At 50.3% G+C, this 27,858-nt stretch overlaps 10 protein-coding genes across 10 annotated transcripts; 5 read left to right on the top strand and 5 right to left on the bottom strand.

The window, feature by feature from the left end:
* Positions 1 to 9,509: 9,509 nt before the first annotated feature.
* Positions 9,510 to 10,405, top strand: LOZ57_000286 (uncharacterized protein; the record flags this gene model as incomplete). The annotated part of the gene is made up of 2 exons (XM_049249393.1): positions 9,510 to 9,982; positions 10,048 to 10,405. 2 exons carry the CDS (start codon positions 9,510 to 9,512, stop codon positions 10,403 to 10,405), a joined length of 831 nt encoding a protein of 276 aa, XP_049111587.1.
* A 241-nt stretch (positions 10,406 to 10,646) lies between these two features.
* Positions 10,647 to 11,474, bottom strand: TRM9 (tRNA methyltransferase, has a role in tRNA modification; the record flags this gene model as incomplete). Its single annotated transcript, XM_049249392.1, has 3 exons — positions 10,647 to 11,127; positions 11,182 to 11,306; positions 11,376 to 11,474. The coding sequence occupies 3 exons, from the start codon at positions 11,472 to 11,474 to the stop codon at positions 10,647 to 10,649; spliced, it is 705 nt and encodes a 234-aa protein (XP_049111586.1).
* Positions 11,475 to 12,171: 697 nt separating this feature from the next.
* On the top strand, positions 12,172 to 13,205 carry LOZ57_000284 (uncharacterized protein; the record flags this gene model as incomplete). Its single annotated transcript, XM_049249391.1, has 3 exons — positions 12,172 to 12,441; positions 12,600 to 12,819; positions 12,886 to 13,205. 3 exons carry the CDS (start codon positions 12,172 to 12,174, stop codon positions 13,203 to 13,205), a joined length of 810 nt encoding a protein of 269 aa, XP_049111585.1.
* Positions 13,206 to 13,749: 544 nt separating this feature from the next.
* On the bottom strand, positions 13,750 to 15,980 carry MIF2 (mitotic fidelity of chromosome transmission- protein; the record flags this gene model as incomplete). The annotated part of the gene is made up of 5 exons (XM_049249390.1): positions 13,750 to 14,015; positions 14,072 to 14,320; positions 14,378 to 15,592; positions 15,681 to 15,841; positions 15,913 to 15,980. The coding sequence occupies 5 exons, from the start codon at positions 15,978 to 15,980 to the stop codon at positions 13,750 to 13,752; spliced, it is 1,959 nt and encodes a 652-aa protein (XP_049111584.1).
* Positions 15,981 to 16,326: 346 nt separating this feature from the next.
* On the top strand, positions 16,327 to 17,391 carry LOZ57_000282 (uncharacterized protein; the record flags this gene model as incomplete). Its single annotated transcript, XM_049249389.1, has 1 exon — positions 16,327 to 17,391. One exon carries the CDS (start codon positions 16,327 to 16,329, stop codon positions 17,389 to 17,391), a length of 1,065 nt encoding a protein of 354 aa, XP_049111583.1.
* Positions 17,392 to 17,636: 245 nt separating this feature from the next.
* On the bottom strand, positions 17,637 to 18,959 carry LOZ57_000281 (uncharacterized protein; the record flags this gene model as incomplete). Its single annotated transcript, XM_049249388.1, has 4 exons — positions 17,637 to 17,760; positions 17,815 to 18,658; positions 18,709 to 18,744; positions 18,806 to 18,959. 4 exons carry the CDS (start codon positions 18,957 to 18,959, stop codon positions 17,637 to 17,639), a joined length of 1,158 nt encoding a protein of 385 aa, XP_049111582.1.
* A 275-nt stretch (positions 18,960 to 19,234) lies between these two features.
* On the bottom strand, positions 19,235 to 21,181 carry LOZ57_000280 (uncharacterized protein; the record flags this gene model as incomplete). Its single annotated transcript, XM_049249387.1, has 1 exon — positions 19,235 to 21,181. One exon carries the CDS (start codon positions 21,179 to 21,181, stop codon positions 19,235 to 19,237), a length of 1,947 nt encoding a protein of 648 aa, XP_049111581.1.
* Positions 21,182 to 21,518: 337 nt separating this feature from the next.
* On the top strand, positions 21,519 to 23,157 carry LOZ57_000279 (uncharacterized protein; the record flags this gene model as incomplete). The annotated part of the gene is made up of 2 exons (XM_049249386.1): positions 21,519 to 21,676; positions 21,741 to 23,157. The coding sequence occupies 2 exons, from the start codon at positions 21,519 to 21,521 to the stop codon at positions 23,155 to 23,157; spliced, it is 1,575 nt and encodes a 524-aa protein (XP_049111580.1).
* A 1,696-nt stretch (positions 23,158 to 24,853) lies between these two features.
* Positions 24,854 to 25,899, top strand: LOZ57_000278 (uncharacterized protein; the record flags this gene model as incomplete). Its single annotated transcript, XM_049249385.1, has 7 exons — positions 24,854 to 24,899; positions 25,030 to 25,049; positions 25,108 to 25,142; positions 25,217 to 25,230; positions 25,314 to 25,328; positions 25,414 to 25,725; positions 25,790 to 25,899. 7 exons carry the CDS (start codon positions 24,854 to 24,856, stop codon positions 25,897 to 25,899), a joined length of 552 nt encoding a protein of 183 aa, XP_049111579.1.
* An 894-nt stretch (positions 25,900 to 26,793) lies between these two features.
* Positions 26,794 to 27,795, bottom strand: LOZ57_000277 (uncharacterized protein; the record flags this gene model as incomplete). The annotated part of the gene is made up of 1 exon (XM_049249384.1): positions 26,794 to 27,795. One exon carries the CDS (start codon positions 27,793 to 27,795, stop codon positions 26,794 to 26,796), a length of 1,002 nt encoding a protein of 333 aa, XP_049111578.1.
* Between the last annotated feature and the right edge of the window lie 63 nt (positions 27,796 to 27,858).

The raw sequence follows: 27,858 nt of genomic DNA, 5'->3' as shown, positions 1-27,858 counted from the left end.
AGGTAACTACTCACCGCCTCTCCAGAACACCAGGCCACATTGTGATGCATTGCATGTTAATTGCGAACTCGCCCCGCTCCGATACACCATCCCAAGTGTTAAGACCCAACCTGATCGAAGGAATTTTATCTTGTTTCTGCTCACTATCTTTTTTTTGAACTACTTGGTACCTGACCGCTCTTTCAGATTTTGTTGGCTCTTACATCATCTTCTTAAATCTCGGTACCAGCTGCCTCTCATAATACTGGGAGGTTTGGTAAATGCCCGCCCCCGAAGCTTTGGCAGGTGTTGGGTTATACGATGACAGCGGAGTCCTCGCTCTCCGTGCCTCTAGCAGAATTCGGAAGCCTCACTTTCGTAACTTGGCAAGGATCACCAAGCGTTATCGTTATTTCCTATCTCTTCCCGATTCCGTCTCCCACTGGTGTTGCGTACTCTGTGCCCTACATGCTATTGGGCTGTTATGCTTAACTTCACGCATCTTGGAACCAACCTTACGCATCTAAGCCCCAAAGCTAAGATGTGGTTGCAAAATGATGGGCGGTTGGCCATTATTCCTTTTAGGCGTTGACTTCTTGCCTCTCGAGGCAAGCTCTTCGGCTTGTCCGATTATCCGCCAGCCAATCCCGGAAAGATTCAATCCATACAAATAACACCGTTAGACCAAGGCAAAAATCTACTTGAAGTGAGCTGTGGGGGGTGAGAATCTTGGAGATTGGCACGTTCGGGCGCCTGAAAATTCCGTTTTTGTTTTGTACCATCAGGCTCATTACTTTGGGCACCATCCTTGATAGGTCTAAACGCGGGATTAGCCAGGCTGGGGTAAGGTAAGACATGGATGGCAACTGACAGGCACAATCCAGCGGTATACGGAGTATTGAAATTCAATACTCCGTCGCTGCCACCGAAACTCACAAGGCTGTGGGTTGCAGACGTGTGGATGAGAGAAGTACGCAATGCTGTAACCCCCCGCCAGATGACTAGGATCACAGGTTTAACTAATGCTGGCATCCATACCAATCAACTGCGTCGGCTGGGATCTTTTGATTTTCAGTTTCCATCATATGTTTCAGCAAAATTTGAAACAACGTGACAACGCAACATTATTCGCAGATGCAATTATCCACTGATGTGGTTGATGTGATATGTACGTACATGGACACGCCAGGCTGGCAAGTACCCCTGGGCTCCATCGATGTATGTACATTGTATGTACAATTACTGACCCAAAACCTCAGGCTAGTTGTTCAATTCCGCTATTTCTGTTCTTGAAGCACGAGCTATTTATTGGTTACGGCAGAAAAATGCGTCTTTCCGTCCCATCTTATCTACAACTGCCATGTCATCATTACCATTTTGTTTCCGGGAACAGGAATACACCGGTACGAGCGTCGGGCTTTTTCCGGCTTGCTACTAGAGTCGGTGCTCTAGGTAAAGCCCAAACGTCAACGAGCCCCCAGTCTTGTTCTCTTCAGCACAGTTGATCGGCTATACCATACCTTCACGATCTTAACTTCAGGGTGACTCCCCACATGACTCGATCTCCGGCTAATATTACTTGCATCTAACCTTATCGGAGCTCAGCTTCGCTGCCTTGTTGAATGCGTTCCCAGATTTCATATGTATGAGAGTTGGACCTCTCCTGTACAGCCACAACTTGCACGGCTAATATACGTATGATTTTTATATCGTCTGGACTCGAGATATTTAAATGCGACCAGCTCAGCGTTGGCAATTGAACCTGGAATTAGGTAGTTATTTAAGTTGGGCGCATTCATACTTCATAGCCTGATCTTCACTACAACGCGCAGGCGTCTAGCCAACGTGATTCTCAACTGACAGCCCCCGTGTTTGATCTGATTGTAGATACAATTTTGCTTCAACTGTCTTTGTTTGGTAATAGCGAGAAGTTATCATAGCCTACCAGATACGTTTTCTATAAGGGGCGCAGGAAACAACACCAACGGCGACGTTGGCCTAACAAAGCAGACGATCGCTGCTTGGTGCGCTCAAACCATAGTCAATTCCTACCTACTTCCATGGCCTGCTCCATTTCGCGATTGGCATAGCTTACTAAGCGATAGTACGCAAAAACCTTTCTGACCGCAAGATTCACCGCCATCTGAAACTACCCGAGGAGGATTGGGCCGGCGACCATATGGCCTCCGATTTGGAAGCCGCAAAGATCGGTGAAGGATGAATGACCCATTTATGACGGATAAGGTTGCCTAGTAGATCCTCACTGGAGCAGGCGGAGAGGTACGTTGCTGATCTTACCCGATACTATTTTTTTACTTCTGCTGGTGACCGCAAGCCTGCGTCGGGCTAACATCAACGATCCCAACTGCGAATATCCTTTTTTGTCGTTGGTTGCGCGGCCCCCTCCGGTTCATATCCCCAAAGCTTAAAAAAAAAAAAAAACTCCTGTTGGTTTTCTTCGCCCACGTCGAATGCGGCGCAACTCTATTTATTCCAATTGCTTGGTGACCCCGACGCGGGAAAAATTTTCGTGTTCGGAGAACTCCTATTCGTAAAGAAAAGCCGCGGAGGACGCAAGGAGCGAAGCATTACGCACACATGTGGGCGAAATTCACACAAACAAAGAATCAGCAGTCGTGTCTGCAACATGTTTTCATTATTTCAGGCCTCCTTGTAAATTCTCGCTTCACGAAATTCAGTCACAGCAATCAAAAGCAACGGCACGGGAAAGTGTGCCGTACTCGGCTATATGTGAGTCCTCGCATGTAGTGCTATGAAGCCATGCTATATGGTTATGGGTATCAATAATGGGGGCGATGCTCATCTGTATTCCTATATTACGTTGGGCCGGATACATTGGGTGCATAACGGCTTGGTGAGCCTGAGAGGCTTGTTCTCTATTGCCCTATTCAGTTAGAGATGCGAGAGAGGGGATAAAGGCGGAATGCTTTCTGAAAGGATCTTTTAACAAGCAACTCTCGGCATGTGCTGATGCGCCTGTAAAAGTATCATCTGGCGTAAAATTGATTTTCTGGGTAGAAATCCGCCATGCAGGCTCGTTGTAGTGCCGCAGAACACCCCTCGATAGACCATATGACCTCAGTCCCAGGCAAGATAGGAGCTCTGCTCGAATATTATAGTGTAGGCAGGTCTTCGGATGACCGGGAGGCAGCATCCAGCTGGAGGAATAACCCAAAGCGGCATCGCAGAGGCACGGCCAGCGGAAGCGAGCAGTGAAACAGGCTCTCACCAGCACGCAGTGACGCCCAGTCATGGGGCCCGGCAAGCGGCCGCAGCGTCAGCCTATGGAGCCGAGCTCATCAAGAGAGCTCAGCCCACCGCCCGCGCGGCTGTTGTCGTGTGACGCGGACGAAGCGCAGGCGACCGACCTGGCGTGCCCCGCGCGATTCCCCGGATGACCCCGGGCGCCACGTGACGGCCGGATCGCCAACGTTGTCTTCGCCTTCGCGTCGACGTTGCACAGTCACCTCGCCGTCCACACCACACGAATCCTTCCTGCTTGGCCGATAACGGCCGCATTTATACTCTGATACACGAGCACGCCCGTGAACTTTGCCTCGACAAAATTGTTGATGCCCAAACGGCGCGTTGTCTGCCAGGCCGGGGCTAGTAGCGTGGCGCCTGAGGCATCAGAACCCAATCTTGAAGGCCGCCCAGTTTCAGCCCTGGGTCTGTTCATGCAAGTCATCTGCGCCGGAGGGGGAGTGGGTGTTAGTGACGACGCCCTCCATCACACCCGACGAACCACCCCAATCAACCGTTGCTGGTGCCCCCTCGCTAGCTCGACCACACGACTGATTGGGTAGACCTATCTTCCTCATGGGGGTTTTTTTTTCTGCCCTTTTCCAGGGATCGGGCTTTGTGGTTAATTCCTTACTCGGCATTACGAGCAGATTAAGGAGCTAGAGCATCCCGTTTACGTCTTTCGAGCGGTTCGGATGTGAAACCAAATTTGGATTCTGGCTCAGTTCAATGGCTCGGAATCGACGGACATGGGTCTCAATATTGCCCTGGGCCGGTCAGTTTATGGCCTACTTGTATTGCTATTATTCTTTTTTTCTCCGGCTTGTCGATTCGCGGAAACACAGTCCTAAGGATTCGGAAATCTTGAGGAAACGGGATATTGCCAATGAATGGGGATTGTTTCCGAGTCGACCAAAAACCTTGCACTACACACCCTTTTCAGGTTAAGTGTGAAAGGAGTTGACCGTCATTGCGGTCAGCGAATGACGTGTCGAAAGGGCTCACAACATTTTTTTAGCCGAATCATTACTCAGAATATTCCGTCCCATGTGAGCGCATGAGGTTCTAGGCCTGGTTTTGCGCATGGATGAACCCCTTCTGATTAGGAGTGGTGCTAGCGAAGAACTAGATCCGGCCGAATCAGATCTTAAGCCCACAATGTGTACAATTCATAATTAATTCGATTGCCTTGGAACCCCTGAAAGCTTTAGGTAACGAATTCTGCGAGCCAAGAAAGCCCAATTCATGCCGCGGCGAACCCCAGCATAGGCATAGTTCTTCGGAAAATGCTAGCGAAGTGTCTTGCGGGCATTTTCGAAGGAAAAAGAAAATCTCTGGATAGCATATTTCTTCGACAGGAGATCATTTTCAGGGTCCTAACGCCAAATTTTGACAGCTCGAAACAGGGTAGGCGATTTTCATGCGCGATTTCAAGTTGATTAGCACCGTATCTACTCCGTACGGGTGCCTGCTATCTTTCTTGAGTCAGGCACCCCAACAAACTATTAATTTCTCAGAATGACTATTCATTTCACCCCTTCAATCACGATATGATATCGGCCCGTCATGATAAATTTTGACACATCTTCTTCGGGGTACTATCCCGGGCAAGCCCACTCATGGCCACAGGTAAGTGCTGAATACCGGCATAGACTTGAGAAATACAGTCAAGTTACGAAGTACGACATACTTGTGAGATACCATTAAGGTATGGAGTGCATTTTATTGGCAACACTGCGTATAGACATGCGTATTTGAAGACTGCCTTGGCGGTCACCTTACCGCTGAAATCAAGCTCTGCTTGCATAGAGTTGTATACGACGACCACCGAATGTCTGTTCGATAGCCAAGATTTTCGTTGCTGCTCAAGACGTTATTTGACAAATAGGGGTTGAAAATCTTTCTGACTTCGGGAAATGCCACATGGACGAGTAAGCAAAACTCCCAAATAGAGTGTATTTACCGGAAAAACATGGAAAACAAGCTATTGGCGTCGACAATAATTACTGGGATCCCAACACCACGGTTCATGCATGTTCGCTTTTTGATACCCGGCACCATGAAGATCGGTAGTCATTGTTTGCACCGTGCGCTGCCACTTAGGGCGTAGCAAGCTTAGATCCACACTTTAATTTGGGGATATACGGGATACGCAAAGTCCCAGAGCAAACTGGGCGTTGCAGCACATGCATACCAAAAGAAATTGCTTATACAGTAGTTACTGCACATACACTCCGAGCCGTTGTCAGTCCTTTTTGCAAGGTTCTGAGATAGGATAACTAACTGGGCGCCATGTTTGCTTCTATCAAACGCCGCCTAGTCCTACGTACTCACCGGCCCCTTCTCCAACCCCAATGCATTAAAAAAAAAAGAAAAAAATTAAAAATTAAAAATACGGATCAAAATCCAGTCCATTGCTGCCAGACACCTAGTGACTATCTCTTTTGCGTAACCAATGCGACCCAACTGAGAGATAGACTGGATATCGCATCCAAAAAAGGGGTGCAAACTGGGGCCAAGATCGGCCATGCGAGAATTCGCGAGAGGGAGCACGGGATGGCTGTAGTATGTAGTTATGTGCTACCATCACTTGCGTCAACAAAACGGCCCCTTTTTTCAAGGGAGGATGGGGATGACAATCCCAGCACAGAGTTCTTTGCACGCTTTGGTGTGACTATCAACCACAGGAAATGTAACCATCTCAGCTTCTCTCGCCTGTTTTCTTTTTTAGCTGTAGACTCTTTTGTGTGAAATACTTTGTATCATCATGGCCATTCCAAGTAATTGCTCGCGCACACCGGCAGACCTCATGCATAAGCGCAAGAATCAATTCTTTGTTTTATTCTTTCTGAACCATGGTCGGTCTGCGCAGGCAACACGAAGTGGGTTGCGAAGAAGTCGAATAGAGAGCTGTACTGCTGGTTTGTGTCCCTGATATCGCAGATTGATTGACAACCACGCATAGTTACATTATTCAGCCAAACAGAGGTCCTGCCTTTACCCCCGATTTCATTCTCGTGGATTCGCCTCACCCGGACTCGCCGTATGATCGGCCAAACGGGTAGGCTGTTCTGAGATTGCACCAAGGTTAGGCAAGTCCATGCAAAAATAATGAGGGATTGCAACGGCCCAAATAGGATAACGCTTTGAATGAGATTTCACTGGAAGGAAATGATCGTCAGTTTACCTCGCATGATGGATGTATGTATGTGTCAGTTTTAGTTCTTTTCTTTGATGGCAAGACCCGCAGACGGTACCTGGTAAACTGCTTTCGCTGCTCCGTGTCATGATTCATAATGAAGAGGGCCATGAAATTATCTGCACCTGAGGAGTTCTGTCTCGTTTTTCTCACCGCAAATTCATATCCTCTGGGTCATGCCGTAGCCATGCATGCTTAGTGTCTCCAGGAGGAACCCGACAATGCATGAATGATTGAAAGTGATAAATCGTAAAAAGGAGAATTATAGACAGAACAATTTGTCATGGCGGAAATTGCCACAATGCGGATTGCGAACGCCGTGTGTTCTGGACCACTCGTGCGAAAGGCTTCGACGTATTGGCATGGGTGCGTTTCCTAAGATGTACGAAGTATGGAAGATCGATTCAAGGGACCCTGAACAAGAAACTTAAGAGGCAGAGGACTATGAGGTGCTATTATTATCTTCTGTACGGAGTAGTTGCAGTGGTTTCTTGGTCAATGCTTTTTCTTGGATGGGGAGAGAAACGCCCCCAGGTTTCATTCCTGAAGCACGTCTAGGCCCTTGCCCACACTGCATGGAGTTTAAGCCACCTGAAGAAGGCTCTCATCCAACCTCATGCAGTTAGTTCGCCAGCATGAAAAAGTCAAGATGGAAGGGAATTCGATCTTAGCTTCAAGCTAGTTAGATCTCCAGCCGTTTGATTTCATAAATAGGGTTCAAATCAAATAAGGGTCTTCACAGCCCCTCCAAAATTATTGTACAAATATTTCGAATCAGATCCTTGAACTTCCAAAACTACCAACTGGCCGTTCAGGTGATCCTGTACGATATTACCGGCTGCGATATCAAGCGCCCGTTTTGATACCCAACGACGCGCCGATACGATTAACAGATCCCTACCAAGAAGGGCCCCATGACATCACTGACGCGTCTGGCGTTAGACGATTGTTAGCAAGTCTGACTAACAGATTCTACACGGGAAAAGAAAAGGGCGGTTGGTTTCCACGCTCCAGATATTATCCCACAAAGGAACCAGCCGTGTCCAGCGTCGCGGGGCTTTATGCTGGCGGTTTCGATAGCCGTTATTCGACAGTCACTGGACAGGCGCAAGAACTCGGGGGAATGTCGGTCTGACGTGACCAAACCGATCTAGTATCGAAGGATGGAGAATGTTCATGCAAGCCCAGGAACCCTTGTTCAAAAATTCGTTGAGGCGTAGAAAGGTGGTCAGAGGATCCAGTTTTTCCACGCCAAATGTTTCGGCGGCCACTCTCAGTCCTCTGGTAGGGCCTTTAGGCGGCCTCGCACGGATGTGCGCGCCCCGGAATCACTCGTCGAGAGACGAATCTTCGTCCCGAACTCCAGGGAAAAGTAAAATCTGCCACCGACGCCGGAGATCGCATCCGCATATCCACATGTTCTGCTTTTTATAGCATCTCATTAGCAAGCCGTTGGTCATAGATCGTTTTGTGTGGGTGCTGGGAGACATGGCTGCGCTCCGGTTCCATCCTTAGCCATCGTTAGTTACTTGTTATCCATCCATAGGGCCTGTTCCAACGCCTCACTAACCCGAGGGTATCACTGGTGCCCACCCATGTTTTCTGCAGTAGCCTGTAAGCGCGCCGTAGTCATATGTGTTCGTCCCTCTGTCGGTATCGGCCGCCCTGCACTCTGCATTGACGCCCGTTTGACCTCGCCCCGGTTTTGATTACGTTCTGGTCGAAGCTCAGGCGCAAAATCCGAAGCCTGTGTGTTTCATGATACACTTTCCTTCCATCCTGCCGATGAAATCCCCTCTTGGCCTTTGACATATAACAGCGCCGAGAAAAAAGAATTATCACACATATGCACTCAAGCCACACAAAAGTGGTCAAATAAGGTAAGCAACGCACCAGGCGCAGAAAAAAGAACGCCGAAAAAAGCAACAAATACTGGATGGGTGGCAGGACTGGCGAGGACGCGAAAAAATAATAATAAACGGTGTCTGTCAGGTCTTGCGGGACGTAAAGTCGAAAACAAAAAGAGGCCCGTCTAGGTTCTTTTACTTATTTTGTCCATATTATTTTTTTCCCACTTGGTACTCGTCGGTTTTGATTTGACAGGACCTGATAATAACTTGTCGCATGCAGCAGTTTCCCATTATAATAATGTCAATTGTGCTTGAGTCGGATCAAAAGGAAAACGAATAGCTCCCCTGGCGTTCCAGTTTCTTCCACCCCACTTACCCATTTGCTCCTGATTAAAATACAATATTGTCTGTGCGTGTCATACCTCGTGGCATAAGTGCTGTCGAATATCCCCCCCGGCACGGGGCGAGGTCAATATCCCTTCCTGAGTTTCTAATCTCTGCTCTCTATTCACTCCCTTGCTTCTTACCTGAGGTGACACAATCATCAGATCACAGTTAGAAGCAGACGCAGCGTGTATCAAGATTTGGTGGTTGAGAACAGGGTGCCGTCAACTCAATCATTGGCTGGCTGTCGATTAAGGATTCGAGGCCGGCAATTGGTCAGCGAAAGGAGGCGAAAGACAATCCGCAATAAAAGGGTACAGACACGGTTGACCGACTATTTGTACCCGTTCCATTTCTCCCTTCCTCCCCTCGTGCAGCCTGTTTTGGTTGATTGACATTTTTCAACCCACTGAAAGACCGGATCGACAGTGTCACCACGTTCGTGAGACGGTCTAATCTGATTTTGCTTCGATTATTCTTCCAGATCTCTTGCAACCTTCCCGCAATCTCCTAACGTGTACCTGACTGTCTCTCAGCGTCCCACAGCGCAGACGCAAGGCACAGGGGCGGGCTCGACAATAAAGCTTTCGCCGCCAGATCAAAGACCCACCAAACCGCTTCTGGAAAGCCGACTTTGGTATCAAGCTCTGCGAATGGTCGGTGTGAGGAAGAGCTAGACAGAACCCGCATTAATATAATACCCGAATTCGTCTGCATCAGTCGACGACAAGGCCCCGCGCAAAACGCATTCGCTTAAAGAACAGTCACACCGTCGCCATTCTCGAGCACTGCCCGCTGTCACTAGAGAACTGACATCAGCGGCGCAAAGCCATATGATCTTGCGCCTCCCTCCGCCCGTTACCACCAACAAGTTGGATATCTCATTGCTCCTGGGTTCTCACGATGAGGAAAAAGAAGCGAAAAGCGCGGCAACAGGTGGGGACGCAATGGTGTCACCCAGGCCATCAGAATCGGACTTAGCAGTCCTACCTAGACCTTTATTATCGACAGCATCGCCGGAGATTCAAGGCGAGCCGCTAGTCGCACGGCCCGGCTCTTCAACGAAGAGGCCGCTATCCGATGTATCGCCGAGAGGCCGCCCTGCTAAAAAGCAATCAAAGTGGTCTCCTGAAGAAAATGCGCTGATTCTCGAGCTTCGGGGAAGCGGAATGAAGTGGGACGACATCAGCAAAAGGATCCCGGGGCGAAGCCCTATAAGTTGCCGACTACACTATCAAAACTATCTTGAACGGCGTTGTGAATGGGATGAAGACAGAAAAAACAGACTGGCCCGGCTCTATGAGAGGTGAGTCACATAATGATCTTGCGCGCAAGTCAGTTACTTTCAGGGTGACTGACGATCAAGCTTAGATTCAAGGAAGAAATGTGGTCAAGAATCGCCGAAGAAATGGCCATACCATGGAGGGCAGCGGAAGCGATGCACTGGCAGCTGGGCGAAACTGAAATGGCACAACGGGCAGGGGTCACGCCGTTTTCATTCTCGACTCCCCCACAGACTTCACCGAGACTTCGTCGCAATACACTCTCTCGAAGAGACCGGCTAAGCACTAGCCAGCTACCTTCATTGGCGGAACTGACAGCTGGTATCCCGGCGTACTCACCACATTTAACGGGCGAGCCTCCGTTTGCAATGGGCTCCCCAATGTTTCACCCTGAATCGAATCCGGTACAAGGCCGAAGAGGATCGAGATCTCGAGCTAGGAGGTGAGAATTTGGAGGAAGAGGAATTTATATACTTAGCATACATGCATAGCGCGGGTTGGAGAATGCAGGATCTGGTATGGTAGACACGAGGTTTTTGGAAACGGCATATTATGTAAACCTTAATTTCTGAGATCTCCTTTTTTGGTCTTCTTCTCAATTCGATGAATTCTGTTATCATATTGCGTTGTCACGAGAGATAGATTTCAAATATTTCGAGATTGAATAGCAACTTGTGGATTTTTCTTTCACTGAGAAAGCGGAGTTGCAATAGCCCACCAGTTATCCTTCTCGTAGCCGTGGTCCAAAACATTGCCACCGGCGGTATGTATGTCGTTTTCTAATTCCCCCGACTGGTAGAGATGATAATAACGAAGGAAAGTCTGCGTCGACTCTTGGTGGTTATCAGAATTCTTTCCTTTCTTCACCCAAGGCACCATCACATCCTGCTCATCGCCTGCATCCCAGCCCCGGCGGCTATTCTTTTGTTCGAGTGCCCAAACATATATGAGGGCTTTACCGCCTACTTGGTTCGAACGGGGTGACTTCAAAGTGCCAAGAATAGATTCGATGGCTTTGACCCTGCGTTCGCGGGTCGACAAATGATGTACCACTGCAATTGAAATTGCAAAGTCAAATTGCCCATTAGGGTGAGGGAGATTCAAACTATCGGCTACCACGGCGGAATGTGGTGCATGTTCACTCGCAATCCTGACAAGGGCTTCAGATCTGTTCATCCGGAGTCAGTAATAATTCAAGAATGCCAAGGAGCATCTTCTTCACCTATCTGAGCCTATTATGAAGATATCGGTATTAACAGGTAAATACTTACCATTGCCACAGCCAACGTCCAAGCCAAGTGAGCCAGGGGGCAATTCCGACAGAAATCGCTCAACAATCGGCCAAGGCTGGGAAATAACATGTCAGTTATAAGTATCCCAAATCCAACTGCCACCAGACATCGAAAATTCACTCACTTTATACCTTGTAGAAGAGAAATGATGTGCGATCTCCTGGTAAACCCGGTGAACATGTTCCTCCTCATAAGTCGCCGCGTTGTCACTAACGTCGGCCATTTTTACCCCCAAGACAGTGCAACGAAAGGCACCCAGAGACGTCTCCGCACTAAATACACCTAGGAAGAACAGATTCAGAGACAGCGATGTTGTGAGGGCCGTCGTCTGCTGTTGCTTTCGTCCACCTGCAGCTCGACAAATGAAGCTGTTCGCCGCTTAAGGTTTGAGATGACGCGCTTAGGGTTGTGGGGCCGATAGCCGCTCACGTGTCGGCGCTACTTTCGCTTATATAATAAAATGTTGTATATATCGAGGCCTTGCTGGCCTCGCAAGACGACTGGTCATAGCAGCATGGAAATATACTGGTAGGTGAAGGATATACTTACAGGGCTATACCTGCTAGTTTGATCGTCTTCAGCTGGTTCGGGCGGAAAACCATGACACCCTCTACTATGGGACTAGCAGCGCACAGACCACTGCTTAATTCGAAACTGAACATGTCTTCCAGCAATATCAAACCCTTGCCACGCGTCTCCGTCCAGGAAAAGGGAGAATTATTTCTTGTTCGTTTTATCTACAGTGTTTGTCAAGGACGTCAGTGCGTGTCAGGGTATCATTCCACATTTTCGTAGGGTTTCAGCCCCTTGGTTACATTATTCAGGAGTAAGGCGGCAGGCGGGGTGTGCTGTTCAACCTGAAAGTCTGAATTTATATATAATTAGAAGAGCATATACGCCAAGCAAGACTGTCACCCATAATGGACTTCCAAGCTACTCCTGCGGACGTTTCTGTTGTGGTCAGCATCGCCGCTGATGCTGGGCGAAACCATTCGTCTTTTGCAACTGAGCGTCGAATTACCCCAACATGGACTATCTCGCAGCTGAGAAGCAAGTTAGAAACGATGTGTGGAATTCCCCCGAGTTGTCAAAGGCTACGGTTAAAGTCCCCTGGCCGTGAAGATCAATGGCTTGATGATGGCGATCAGCCGATCGGTAACTGGGCATTGGCAAAGGGTTGTGAGATCGAAGTTAGTACTTAATTTCCTACCTCCGGACATGATTTAACATTGTTCCTGTTTTTGCCCTTTGGTATTGAGCTCTATAATATCAAATATTTTTCCATCAAGGGCTTAATATAATATACGCAAGAAATGTCATTTTAGGACATAGGATTGACAAATATTAGATTCATGACTTACGACCGCCCTCTGCGCGCCCGAACTTTACAGACGTTTCTTCTGTTGAAAAATACACTCTCCCCACTTCGACTTATGAATCCTTGCCTAACACCGTTCTCGCATGGAAAAAGGCACAAAAGTTAGGGCGCTTTGACCCCAATGCACTCACTATCGAGCAGCTGGCCCAGCATCAAGCAGACAAGGACAGGCAGGATATTCAAGAGAGAGGTATGTGATTTTTGACTAGTGCGTCTGAAGGCTCATTGACCTAATTAGCTGAAACCCTTTAAAAAGGTATTGAAATTTCAAAGCGGGCAATCATATTACCCTCCAGCCCACCTCATATTCGCAGAGGAACAATTCGCTTTATTGGCCCTGCCCCAACAATACCCTCTGGTACCTCAAGAGCTGGCTCCGATTCTGACGGACTAGTGCCAGTGTGGATAGGAATAGAGCTTGATGAGCCAACCGGAAAAAATGATGGCAGTGTAGGTGGGAGAAGATATTTTACGTGCCCAGACAAATGCGGGGCCTTTGTTAAACCTGAGAAAGTAGAGGTTGGAGATTTTCCCCCACTGGGATTAGACTTGGATGAAAATATGGAAGAGATCTGATATATTTTTCCAAGGGCAATTTTCGGATTGTAAGTACTAAGAATACACCACGGACTTTCGGAAGTCCAAGTGAACTAAAGATTATATATAGGTGCTGTACCCTTTTGTTTATTGTTCACAATTGGGCGGGAACAAAGTAACAGGAATTACGGGGGTGACATGTGCTTGGGTGGACGGTAAACATCAGCAGGCATTTTTAGCGACCGGAAAAAAAACCATACTTGGTAAAGGATAGACATTTAACATCGAGTATTCAAGCATGGCCTGGTTTGATCTGGGCTATCAGGATCAGGAAAGAGACATATGATGAGATGGGGTAATAGGTGAAAATATTTGTAGGAACAAAGGCGCGCAAAAGTGATATAAGTCGACTCATAACATAGACGGCTTTGTCTGAGCCAGCAAAACACCTCTTCTTCAACTTGCTCGTAAAGAACATTGAGAAAGAAGACCACATATGCACAAAGCATAGACTAATGCCTGGGATTTTCTTGTTCCGTACAGTTATTAATATAAAAAACTTCGCCATTCCCTATCAAGTCAGTTATGCATTGCGTTTCGCCCTCCCTCTCTTCTTCTTCTCAGGCTTTGCAGATCCCTTTTTCCCCTTTGCTTGGGCTATCTCCGCAGGCTGTTCGTTCTGTTCCTGCTGTTCTTGGTTTTCCTGCGGCGGTTGTTGTGATGGGTCTAGTAGAGGCGGGGCGGGGGCGCCGGTATCCACGTTTCCTTCTTCATCCAGGGGAATGCATCCCTGAGTGAAGAAGATCGCGGCTGGTGTGCCATAATCGTTTTCAAAGCTGTAATTATTCCCTAAAGACCTTGAATTCAGCGTTTTGCCGCGCCATAAGCTTTTGAGATAAACAGACCTCGTGGCACTTGAAATACGCAGCCTTTCCCAGCACTAAATTCCAATCCGGATACATTAACACGTATCCTGCCACGGTATACGAAGAATACCATGTGCATTCGCTTTGAGTTCTTCTGTTTTTTAACTGCCCCTGGCGGCATTTCAACAAACCCCGACCCTAGAAATGGCGTGCTGAGAATTTTGGCGAAACGAAAACTCGATCCTTTGACTTCTTGCGTCTGGATAGCTAGGGGTGCATAGGCAATATCTTGATATAGTTTATTAGTTAAGTATATACCTTTAGTGCGTATATTCAGATGCATACCCATTATCTCTTCTTCCTGGGTTCCAGCCTGTAGTTCAGAATCCCAGACGTGTACCGGTCCATAGAACACGCCAACGTCAGTTTCCCAGGGCTCGACGTCCTCGGCCTCATCATCAGAAGACTCTGTGCGTTCCTTTTTCAGCTTAGACTTCTTTTTACTTGACTTTTTCTTACTCTTCAAGAAAACAGGCTCAGGGTCATCTATTCGAATGATCTCTTTGATGGTTGACAAAGGAAACCTCTGCCCAACTTCGGTATCTCCTGTACCATACACGCACTTTTCGTTGCGCCAGAACGCCAGTGGCCGAACCGACGGCCGGCCGGATCGGGTATGTCGGACGGTATCATCTGACGGAGTCTCCTTCTTGAGAATGTGAAGGCTTCGCTGCCGCAAGGGTCCATCTCGCTTTGTGATATTGTTAATGACTTGATTTAATTCTTTCTCCTGCTCAGCCGACATTTGCAGACCAGCCGTATTTACTCTAGACGTATCTGTTTTGGTTCGTTTTGCCGGTCTCGATGGCTCCACATGTTCCTTAACATCGTCGAATTCTTCTCGGGTCGCTTTCGGTTTTCTGCCTCTTTTTTTAGGGGCAGCGGAGTTCTCTTTTGGGATAATCTCTTCTGACTCTACTCGGGCTTCCTTTCGTTTTCTTCCTCTGCCGGTCGCTTTTACAACAACCACCGGCGACGGTTGTGCTTCTGAATTGTTACCCTGGTCTTCTGATTCTTCGCTATCATTGGTGTCAGTATTTGCATGTTGGTCATGCCCATCTTGACCGCTACTTTCGTGATAATCTCCATGTGCTTCTACGAAAAGTTCTTCCTCAGCTTCCTCAGCTAAATGGCTTCCATCGTCTGAGAAATCTGCAGTTTGATCTTCCAGGTGGATAGGCGCTTCTTCAGGGTGCTCTCTACTTTCTGGAGACCCAACGTGTAGAGTAGCAGATGTAGACCGGATATGTTTCAGGGGTGAATTGCTATGCTGATCTTGCGTTTTGGAGAAATTAAGCGTCCTCTTGGCGACAGTGCGCGAGGAAGGACTCGATATTTGATCGCTTTGAGGGATTGGCGAAGAGCGTATGCCAGGGGTTCTGCGAGGGGAGCCGCTTAAGAAAGTTTTGATAGGTGATCGTGAACGGGGAGGAAGAACAAAGCGGTCGCGAGCGTTACGACGCGCAGTAAGCATGTCTGCCGGTTCAGGAATACTACTACCTATGTTTGGATCATGTTAGCACGTTTGTAGTAAAGAGCAAAAGATGAAGCGCCCTGTTCGCCTCCTTCAGGCGAAATAAGAACATACTCCCTCCAGTCTCCATGTCTTCGGACTGCACGGTCGTGTCGTTTCCAAACCCATTGGCGCTTGCACCCACAGGGGATTTTTCTGGCGACGAGAACATCCCATCGATTTCTTCCATGCCATGTTCGTCAATCTTGCCCTTCTCTAGGGTGACACCGGTCCGTCTAGCAACAGGCATGAATTAACATCTCAGTCCATTGTGCGGCAATGTCGACGCGATTTTTCACAGGCTTACCTTCCAGCAACTCCTACATTGCCGAAATCCATCTCACGGGTCTTTGGAGGGAGCCTGCGTGCTGCCATGGTGCTCAATCATAGGCGGGTTGAGGGTCTTGCAATACCGTGATTCGGGGGCACTGAGGATATCAAAGCACAAAAGTACGGCAATCACAAGTTTCAGTTCTTGCGATGTTACGCTGGCCGCGATGTAGCTGCTTTGATCCAGGCGACAATGTATACGGTACTCCGTTCTCCGGACCTATACATTGTTTCGATGAAGCTTGCCAGCCACAAAGCGCGATGGCGCTAAACCTAATTCGGCTGCAGCCGTTGGGACCCGACGCGTCTCGTCACGTCACTCTGCGATGTGACTTAAAGATAACAAGAGACGTGATGGACAGGCAACCAGGGCGTGATGCTGTTTATGACAATGGAAGACCCTCAGGAAAGTAATATTGAAATTCCCCCAAGCAAACTATCGCCAAATACCTATATTCCGCCTTCTGTTCATCACTCCGCCCTCATTTCAGGCCATTCCTACGCCCATTATTCCCAATGTCCGGCTGCAATAATACCCACAGATACTACTGGCTGCTCTTCTTTCCAGTCAGACTCGCCTCTTGAGCCTACGCCATGTGTTCTTGGGGTTGACGAAGCCGGACGTGGTCCCGTACTGGGGCCGATGGTCTACAGCGCATTCTATCTTCCTATTCCTCTTCATCATTCCCTCTTAGCAGAGGAGCACCATTTCAACGATAGCAAAGTTCTCACACCCGGTGTTCGTTCAAATCTAATGCGCCTTCTCTGCACACCTGATCACCCACTATACAATTCTTGTGGATGGGGAATAAAGCTTTTGTCAGCGTTAGATATTTCCTCGGGAATGCAACGGCCTAGGGGGGCAATATACAATCTAAACGCTCAGGCAATGGATGCTACCATTGAGCTTATTCGTAACATTACCGAGGAGCGTGGGGTGAATGTTCAGGAGGTGTATATTGATACAATTGGCAATCCACAGGCATACCAGAAAAAATTAGAAAGAATATTTCCTACCATGAAAATCACTGTAGCGAAAAAAGCTGACTCGTTGTATCCGTGCGTTAGCGCAGCGAGTGTTTGTGCGAAAGTCACAAGAGATGCCGCGCTGGAGGTTTGCTTCGAGGATTTGAGGAAGCAGAGGCAAGGCAGAGCCGGCATGGAGCACATGGAAGACGGTTGGGGCAGCGGATATCCATCGGATTCCAAATGTGTATCATGGCTGAAAAAGGAAATGCACCCTTTATTTGGGTGGGGGAACGAATGTCGGTTTAGCTGGGGCACTGCGAAGGAATTGATAGAAGGAAACACAGGCACCAGAGTGGATTGGCCGGCGGATGGGGACGAAGATACTATGAAGATGTCGCAGTTCTTTGTTGCTGCATCAGCAGAAAATAATGAAGTACAAGACGAACTGCGAGATTGGTTCGGGCGAAGGCCGAAGGAGATATTTTGACCTTTAGCAATTGCAAATCATTAATATCTAAGCCTCAGGGGGGCAAATATAGATAAATCGAAACAATATACCCGCGAATAAAAGGAGAACCCAACCTAGTGCCCAGATGCCCTCAGCACCACCTCCGGGTATAACCACCTCAAGCCCAAATGAAAATACATAAATACATGCCAAGGGTCCCAATGTGAATGATAATCAAATGCTAACAGACCCCAACCAAGGACAAATGAAATGATAGGTACCGCTTAAAGCGTGGCGGTAGAGAAGTAGTAATTATCCCAGAGATATTCGTAGTCGTCGATGACACTTCCCACGAGGTCAAGCAACGGCTTGCCTTTCATACGGCGCGTCATTCCTTGTAACCACGATCTATTGCTCAAGTTAGAGAGTACTGACCAGAATATTAAGGATAAGGAAACGTACTTTGTCACGGTTTCATAGAAAGCACCTCTCATCGTCCACCATCCCATACTCCAGCCTCTCTTTCTAAGCTCATCCCTTTCCAAACCGGTCAGACCTCTAAGACCACCAGCTACACGATCACGGAAATCACGTTTCGCAAGCTGCCTACACCCGTACTCCATTCCAAACCCGATCAACCACGGGGTCCAGTTTCTTTTCTTTCCGCTCCATTTCTGTAGTGCAAGAACATACACCAAGGGTCGCAAAATAAATAAGACTTCCGCTAGTTGGCCCATTCCGGAAACGCGATGTAACAGCGATCTGGGAGGTTTTATATCGTCTGCAGTAAGCACTTTTGAGATTAAATAGTTCGAAACATCACCGGTATCCGGCAAATTCGGCAGAGAAAAGCCTGTTCTCGGCATCGCCCAGCTGGCGTCAGAAGACTTTTCAGATTTTGGCGTGTCCATCCCATTCCAATCAGCAAGATCATCGTCATCATCCTCTGCCGGCCGTGGATCCACTTCCCGTTCTGGTAGAGGAGGGCTTACTAGCGGTCGAGAATTGGTTAATCGAAGTAGGACCAAGCGACAGAGTGCTTTGAGCGCTTCGATGAAGACGACGACCCGCCAGCGAATTTTCTCTCCTTTACGCCTAGCAACCATCTCCCAGAGTAGCTCTGTGTATTTGATCACCTGTAAGACCAGCGCGACGCGGTGGTATAGGCTTGAACTCGAAGACCAGTATTTGGTATAGCGGGCGTGAGGCGTAGGGGGTGCTCGCGGGATAGTGAGCGGAAGTCGAGAGATGACGCGCGCAACGAGAGAGTCATGGTATAGGGAGAGAAGCTGAACCCCAGAGTGGACTATAGCAGTTAGATATTGCTTCTCACGTTGATATAAGTGTGTAACTCACTTGACTCCGAAGCAATGTCAGACTCTCGAAACCGACCTGCAAATAGACCTGTTAGCTATCAAAACATTCACAACGTCCAGCAAGTCACGGTACTAACCAGGTATCATATATGTCAACGACCGTAATGCCATTTCGATCTGACTGACAGAGCTGGAGTTCTTTGTGACAAACTCCTCGTACATTTCTACCAGCTTGGACGGCTGCGCGAAGGCCGCCGCAAGCTGGCTCGGGGGTCGCTGGGCTGACTCCATGTTGGGCATCATGTTGTCACAATCAGCTTCCAGCCATATCGAGTACAAAGAGGAACAAGATGTGGCTGTGGGCTCGCAAGATAAACCTCAGGAGATGTTGTTGATGCGATGCGCGACCTCAACGGCAGCCACCTGCACGTGATCGATTGGCCGAGGTTGAACTACAGGACTATTTTATGCGGCTCACGAATCTGAATCTACTAATTACACATCAATTGAATGAAGTATATCCAGTCTACAGAGAGACGGATTCTAGTTATATACCAGTGGGATGGTCATTCATCTGCGAATCTCCAAACGCCATCTCCCCGCAGTGCCTGCTGATACCGCTCATACACCTTCTCCTGCTCCAACTCCAAGGCCCTTTGCCGATCGGCCTCCTCTTCTTGAGTGGTAGGCATGTCGGTACGCCAAAAACCAGGCGGGGATGACTCCCGTGCGTGAGCGTGCCTGTGTCGCCCAAATCTATTTGAAAACTCCCATGCTTTCGCTTCAACGAGAAGGTTGTATATCCTATCGTCTGGGAGAGACTGAAGTTTGCTCTTTTCCACGCCATGGTATTCTTCCAACAGCTGGCGATATTCCTGTGTGAGCGTATCAAATGTGACATTTTTTGGAATTTCACTGCGCGCCATGGCGCGGAATGTCGGCCCACAGTATGATTGTGCAAGACAGCCAGGAAGGCACTTTCTGGCGCTTTTATCCCGGACTACCTCATCATACGCGTAATCCAGGCCATGGTTTCTTTCTGGGTTCAATTTGAAGTGTTCAAGGCCTAGTGCTCGCAATGGGCGGGAACGGAGGGAGCCCCGGCGTGGCCCGCCATCTATGGAGTTATTGGCATCAATGCTTCGTCGAAGATTCTTCCTCGCAGAGATTCCAGCCGGAGTAGATGCCTGAAAACCGGCACGGCGAGGGGTTGTTAGTAAAACAGGCCGTGGAGGTGGAGGCGTATCGAGGAGATCTAAGATACGGAGGCCTTGGGCACCCTTCTGCTGCCTGTGGGAAGATAATTCCTGATCCTCTACTGCTCGATTCAGCCGTCGAGTCCCATAATTTTCCTCTTCGCCGTCCTCGGCAACTGAAGGCACGGAAACGGCGCCACGTGAAGCAAACTTTCTTCGTTTTCCATTTGCTAGTTCACGTTGCGGTGAAGGGGGAATATTGCGGTCAATATCGCGCAGAGGCTGCCGTCGCTTCCCTCTAGGCGACACAGGACGCATGCCCCCGGTATGAAACACAGAGCCAATGGGAGCCATATACGGTGCGGCAGCCTTCTCCACAGAATTCCCAGAGATTGCCTCCACCCTTTCAGGAAGCCCTTGTCTTCCCTCAGTATTCAAATCCCGGCCCATATTGACTTCAGCGTGATTTGAATTCTCTGAAGACGGCTCGCTTTTTACCGTCACAGGCCTCATGAAACTTCCGGTCTCAACCAGATTGCGAGTTGCTTGTGCCGATGTATTCTGGATTATGTCTCTCCTTCTCACTGGTCTGGCAGACATGAATACTGGGCTACCCAAGGAGGGGACAAGTGAAGGGTGATTGTCATTGGTCTCATAGGCCGGGTCTTGGGATTGCGTTGAAATGAGTTCTGGGTCATCAGAAGGTAGCTGGGTATCGATATTTGCTTCGTCCGAAGCGTGGTTTGGCGTGGGCAGATTTGCCGATTCCCGGCTTCCTGTCGCCTCACTTTGCACTGCGGGGGCAGGATAAGCTCCGACCCGCTGGAAAGCAATGAGTTCCCCATCAACATCAACTTCAAAGGATGACTGGTTGAAAAACAGCTTCCAATGGTCAACCCTCTCCTGCATTTCTTGCAGTCTGATGCGGGCGGAAGACACAGTTTTAATGGCTATAGAGAAGCTTCTATACAACTCGCGATACCTACTATCAAATGCGAGCAACCGATCACAGTTCTTGCACCCAACTTCGTCACTGGTATGAAAGTTCCCCGGTTTTGCGTTTTGCATAATTTCAAGGAGGTCCTCATGCTTCAATTCGGCTGCATTGTCTCTGCGTAAGGCCTCGACTTGATTTTGTAAAGCAGTATTTTCTTCTTTCAGTACTGCAACCGCTGATGTCGCCTGAGCTACGCGATTTCTTTCCAGTTCGAGGTCGATTTCTAGCTCTGTAATTCTGTCTTGTTGTAGTTGTATATGGCGTTTGCAATCATGGGCGAAGTCGTCAACCAGGTCGGACAGCTTTTGATACGACGCCATTTAGCCTATCATAATAGCGCCAAAATAGAAACGAAAGACTGGATGAGACGTTGAGTGGGCTAGCATAAAGAAACTTGATATCTGTACTCCGTACGGAGTGCAGCCTTTCATGCAGTCAAACGCCCGAGTCGTTTGGACGCGACGCGTCTATGACACGTGACGATAAGCTTCTTATCGGCGAAGCTTATCAATCTCCACGATAAGACGAGGAACCGCATCCCTCATCAATGGATAGCTAAAGAAAACGAACTGTGCACAGAGTTTATCTCAAGAGGCTGCCAACTGAAGGTTGGAAAGGTGTGTTGACAATTTGTCTCTTGATCCTTGCGGGGGCATTATGTCGAAACGTGCACAAGAAGATTCCCCTTCCGACGAAAGGCGATCCAAGCGAGCTCGGCAATCAGGCGCACCCGATCGAATATCGGCTCTCAGCGATGAGCTCGCCCTCCACATCCTAAGTTTTCTACCCACACAATCCTTATTAACCTGTCAAAGGTACCTGAGAAGCCTATGCCGCTGCTTAAATGATTTCCATTGGCTGACCGATTCACACTGTTAGTATATCCCGGCGCTTCCACATCCTCGCTGCAGACTCGGAGCTTTGGAAGCGGAAATATTATTTACGCTGGATCCTGCCTCGAACCCGACGGGCGCCGCAACTTTCGGGCATAGGCGTGCCGAGTGAAGCGACCAGCTACTCTTCGAGAGTGGTGAGATGGCTGAATCATGGGCGATCGTGGCGGGAAGGCCGCGAGATAAACTGGATGAAAGAGTACCGGCTTCAGCACAATTGGGCGAAGGGTAGCTGTCGTGTTAGGGAGCTAGAGGTGGCACAGCCGCCAATTCCGCCCGTGCTTGTGAACCTCCATGATGGAATCGCATTGACTGTGGATGGAAGAAATGGGCTTCGTGCTTTCTCGTTAAAAGATACGGAGTCAGATCTGGCCCATTTCAAGCTCCCTAATGCTCTCCAGCACGGGCAACCGACGGCTCTGACCGTGTGTCCTGATAGCATCTCGTCTGACAAGTTTACAGTGGCTGTTGGATTCGAGAGTGGCTCATTCTCTCTATATACCTTGGACAAAATAGCGAAGGAGATCGTCTGCCGGGTCACAGGCTCACGAGCCGACGACGGTGAAGTCACTGCGCTCGCATCATGTCCCGGATATTTGCTCGTCTTGTTCGGAAACAAAACCGTTTCGCTCTACCGCGAGACCTCCAAACCGTCGCTTCAACTGGTCGATTGTCTACAAACCCACAACATCCGGGCACCGCTAACGCTATCGTTACGGATTTTGGCCACCACTGTAATCGCATCGATAGCGTACAGCTTCCTGCGGATTGGGAACCGCTGGTCTGTTGGCTTACAGGAACTTCGCTGGAACGAAGCCGGAGCCCGGCTGGGCTCTCACCTGGCGACGCCTCTCGACCTCCACGACGTCAGCTCTGCAGGCCACACCGCACGGGCATCGCAGCCGCACCACACACGCCTGTCTCATATCTCCTACTCGCAGCCGCCGACGTCTTTATCCTACGCGCACCCGTACCTGGTGGCAGGGCACGGGGACAACACGCTGACGATGCACCTCGTGGTGTCGACCACGGACGGGCTCACAATCAGCCCGCCGCGGCGGCTCTGGGGCCACACGTCGTGCGTGTCGGGCGTGCGCGTGGGCGACCGCGGCAAGACGGTGTCGGTGAGCTCGCGCGGCGATGACATGCGCATCTGGGAGCTCGAGGACCTGGTGTCGTCGCTGTGGTCGCTGCGGGCAAGGCGGTCGCGCGAGCGCAGCATCCGCGTGAGCGTCGAGCCCAGGCCGGAGCTGCTGCTGTGCGAGGTCGAGCGCCGCGGCGGGCTGGCGAGGCGCGAGGCGGCGCAGATGCCCCGGCTGGTTGGGTTCGACGACGAGCAGGTGGTGGTGCTCCGCGAGCAGGGCCGCGGCGCGCCGCTGCTCGACTGCTACGACTTTAGCTAGTTAGTTGAGTAACTAGGTAGGTAGCCAGTGTGCGGACTATGTATGTAGTCAACTATGTCCATACATATGCTGTCTGGATGCCCGCATCCAAGCCGTGCGGGCGCGTCCGTCTCCAAAGGTCCCCAGCCCGCCCTGCTTAATCAATCCATATAAAAACCCTGGCGGCCCCCGGCAGCCGTCCATCACCGTCGTCGCCATCTTCCTCTCCTTCTTCGTCTTCTTGTTCTTCTCTTCGCCCGGCCTCATTGGCGACGGGCCGCCGCTGTGCTCCGATTGGGCTCCGCCGGCGCCCGCCCGCCGGCCACCAACAGGGATGCCTCAGCGTCGCAGCAAGACTAGAAAAGCGGCGGCCCCCCCGTCGTCATCATCGTTGTCGTCGTTGTCGTCGCCAGCAGCAGCAGCTGCTGCTGCTCCGTGCCCGGGCTCGCATGACCACGGCCCACGATGGTGAGGATCTGGTGCCCGGCCCAGCATCCAGGACAGTCTGGTCTGGTTTCACCCTTGCTCACGCGCGACAACGGCGGCCTTCTGCGCCCGGAACGCTTCTTGCGGCCGTGAAACCGCTCCCTGGCTTTGCCTCTGCCTCGCCGTCTCGCTGTCCCCGCCGCTTGTCGTCGCTTCTCACGGGGGCAGGCTGGTCGCGCGGCCCGGCGAGAATCTTCCCCAGCGCCCGCCTCCACCGTGCGAACCTTCGCCCAGCGCCAGACGAGACGGCCAGCCTCAGTTTGCCACTATGCGACGCTGGTTTTCCTGGGCCCCCCTCGCCCGGCAAGCCGCCGCCGGCTGCTGCTCGCCCTGCCCGCCCGGCGTGTTGGCGTTGGCGGGGCTGAGGGCAGATAGTTCAAAATCCGACGCCTGCAGCGGGCCTGGCGCCAGCATGGCCGTGCTACAGGGGGCGGACAGGTCCAAAGGCAAAATAGACGGCGCGCGCGCGCCCATCGCATCATTGGGTCTCGATGATTGGGAGGCTGCGCAGCGCAGAGAGTTGCGGGAGGCGAAAAACGCAGCGCCGCTAAAGTGGCACGCCGGGGCGAAAAAAAAAACCACACACAAAGCCATCGATCGCATCGCAGGCAGCGTGAAAGCACCAACCAGGCCCAAATCTGCTGTCTAAACAACCTCTGTCGCCCCCGAGCCAGCTCTGTAATCTGCGTGTGTCTGGCGTGTTGCCGGTGCGTTCTGCTCACTAGCCAGTTTGCTCGCGTCTTCCTGTTTTTCGTCTCGTCTCGCCCTCTTCCACCTCGCTTCTCCCAAACACTCACTCACTCTTTCTCCCGCTCTCTCTCTCTCCTGCTGCCACCACTGTCTTCATCTTGCTGTGCCTCTCACCTGCGCTTCTGCTCTGCTTCTCACTTCCCATCTCTGTGTCCTAGTTCTTCTCTGCAACCTGCACTGCTTTGCCTTTCTGTGAGTTGGCCTCTCCCCTCCAAAATACCCCTCCTCTTGCCCGCCGACTCGTTTCGCGACGCCTCGCCCCCCTCGCGCGCTTCTCTTGCAGTCTCTTCGTGTCTGGGCTGCTACTGACCTGCCAAACGGCTATTAGATCGACGAACACCGTTTCTACCTCGAAATAACAAATAATGGACTACCAACGTGGATGTTTTAACTGTGAGTCAGCCTGCTTCTTTTTCCTGCCTCGTCGCGCAGTCTCGTTGGCCGTATCGGCCGTCGCTTCGCCTATTCTCTTGCAGCCATCATGCCGAATGGCGGAGACAGTCTTCGCTGTCCTTGTCTTGCGTTTTGTGTGCTGTTTTGCCCTCTTTTTTTTGACCAAAAAATTTCACTCGGGGCCCTCGATTTCCCTGTACCACGGCACAGTCTATTGCACATCAGCTCACTTGGAACCACATTGGCGGCTAACGGTTCTACTAGGTGGCGACTCCGCCCACCAGGTCAATAGATTGTGTGCTCTATTCGTGGCGGGATATCATTAATCATTCTTCCCTATAGGCCCGCGACTGCCCTAAGAAAGGAGCCTCTGTTTGGTATGTCTCTGAACCCGGAACGCTATCGGAGCACAGTCCCAATGCTATCGCACCCCTACTGACTCATCTCCTAGCTACAACTGCGGTGGTATGTCTAGCATCGCGTCACCACTCTTGGACGTTGCGCTTTGAAGTATGCTGCTCCCTAACTTTACCATTTCTGAATTTTAGGAGAAGGACATCTTAGTGAGTTTCGCTTGGGGGAACAACACAGGGCAGGCCGAGTGTACACCATCCCCATTACTAACCCTATAACCCTGTTAACTTGTAGGCCGCGATTGCAATGAACCCGCCAAGGAGAAGTCTTGCTACCGTTGCGGTATGACCGGTCATATTTCCCGTGATTGCACCCAGTCCGGCGGCGGCGAATCCGGAGAGACTAGATCTCAGGAATGCTACAAGTGTGGTCAGGTCGGTCATATTGCCCGCAACTGCAACCAGGGATCCGGATACAGCGGCTATAGCGGTGGTTCTTATGGTGGCAGCGGCGGCGGTTATGGCGGCCGTGGTCAGACCTGCTACTCTTGTGGTGGGTATGGCCATATGGCTCGCGATTGCACCCAGGGTCAGAAATGCTACAACTGTATGTGCCCATTATCTTACACACCCCCTAATAATGACTAATATTCATTTTTCCCCCTCAACAGGCGGTGAGCACGGCCACGTTTCTCGCGACTGCACCACCGAAGGCAAAGGAGAGCGTGTTTGCTACAAGTGCAAGCAGCCTGGTCACGTTCAGGCCGCCTGCACCAACTAAATTGAGACGTTTAATTCGGAATTCTAGCATGGGACAAGATAGTAAATTTGAATCTTGGTCATGAATAATGTCACTCCCCCATTTGTTCAGCAAAATATCTTTCGAAACCTGAAACATCGACAAAAATTATGTACGCCATGACTGTTTCGTCCTCTTTCATCATCAGATGTCCTGTTTTTGCTGCCTTATCTGCCGACACACCGTACTGTACCCTTTGTGCACTTCGTTCCTCACTGTCCGACAAAATTAAAACCTCGGTGACCCGTGCCTTGAGGAATGAGGTATTGAAGGCGTCTGTCGATTAGGTGCACAGGCGACGGAGGTGGGAGACGAAAAGGAAAAAGAAGTTCAAAGGTCCATGGGGAAGTTTACATACCAAAAACAACTGTGCAAATGGGCGTTGCTAAGCCAAGTGGAATTGTAAATGGAGATATGGGGAATCTTTCCGTGCTTTTTAAGGAATGAGCAGAAGCAAATTATACCAGGGTCTTTCAGTACTTATTTTCCAATACGTTGCCTGCGTGGCTCCTTGCCATGCTTGCAATGCTGCTAGTTTTCTGAGAGTTATTTCATTTTTTCCCTTTATGCAAATCGAGCATTGTTTCTCGGTTTTTTGTCTTTGCAAGACTGGCCTTGTCGATGGGCGGTTTATGTTGTTGCGTTATGGGACATCCCAACTTGCTAGCAGTCGTAGTCAGTTGTGCAATGTGGCATGTCTTGTGAACTTGCTATCCATGACTTGTGAGAACATTGTGGGTATATCAACTCTCCCAAGAGCAGCAATCAGTATTGAGATATTCAAACGCTAATACCCAATATCCAGCAGCACCACAAAAAAACTCCAGCCATATCCGTTGTCATGCCCATCCATTACATACAAACACCCCCTACTAACTATCTCCTTTCATCATCCCTGTTCACATTCTGATTCGCAACCCTCATCGCCTCCCTCAAATCCATATCTCCCACAATCTTCACCGCGCCCTCAGCACTAGCACCCGGCCCCCTCGGCCCCTGAAACACATACCTCGCTCCCCTAGGCGCCTGGTACCGCGGCATGCGGCACGCCTCGTCGTACGTCGGCACTCCACGACTCCGCTGCACCGCCTCCTCATCCTCATCGCGCGCCTGGTTCGCCGACACGTTGATCGCCGCCTGCAAGCCCGCGTCGAACGCCGGGTCAGCGTCGTCGGGCCGGAAGGGCCCTCTGGAGAAGGCGTCGGCGCGCGAGCGCGCGAGGATATCGGCCAGGAAGTACGCGTTTGGGTCCGGCGTCAAGGTGCGCCTCGTCTGCGTGGAGCGCCGTCGGGGGAGAGCCCGTCCCGCAGCAGCGATGCGGCTGGGCAGCGAGATGGTGCTGGCTTGCAGTGGAGTGGCCTCAGCAGCAGGGGGTGGTCGGGATGACGGCGTGCTGTTCTGACGGCGTGGTTGACGCCTGGTTTCTTCGAGGGCCGGTGTGCTCTCGCGCAATGTATGACGGCGTCCTGGCGCTGGATGGCTCGTAATCGGGCCCGGCTGAGACGCCGTTATTCCGTCATCTTCGACAAATGCGCCTGGCATACTCGTATGCGAAGCTGAGTGGCTTTGAGCATCCGGCGCAACGGTAGATCTGTCTCCAAATTCTCTGTCCATGCGAGAGAGTCTGTCTCTCTCACCCGCGAGCCTCCTTTCTCTGGCCTGCTCCTCTGCTACACTTCTTTCCATCGCCAATCTCAGTTCTTCGGCTTCATTCTCAGTAGCTTCTTGTTCTCGTTGAGCAGCGCTTTCGGATATCCTAATTATTCTTTCTTCCGCTTCCCGTGCTTGCCTTTGGGCATCCTCAATCCGCCGCTGGCGCTCCTCTGTAATGCGGAGATTCTCTTCAAGAGCTCGACGAAGATATTCATCCTCATCCATCTTAAAGATGATATGCTCTTCTTTAAAAAGAAATCAAAGGGTATGGTTGATCAAGCACTGATG

The sequence above is a fragment of the Ophidiomyces ophidiicola genome, assembly GCF_022830035.1.
Source record: "Ophidiomyces ophidiicola strain CBS 122913 chromosome Unknown scaffold_1, whole genome shotgun sequence".
Classification (NCBI taxonomy): Eukaryota; Fungi; Ascomycota; class Eurotiomycetes; order Onygenales; family Onygenaceae; genus Ophidiomyces; species Ophidiomyces ophidiicola.
Note: the sequence above shows the minus strand (reverse complement) of the source record. Positions and strands in the feature narration are given on the sequence as shown.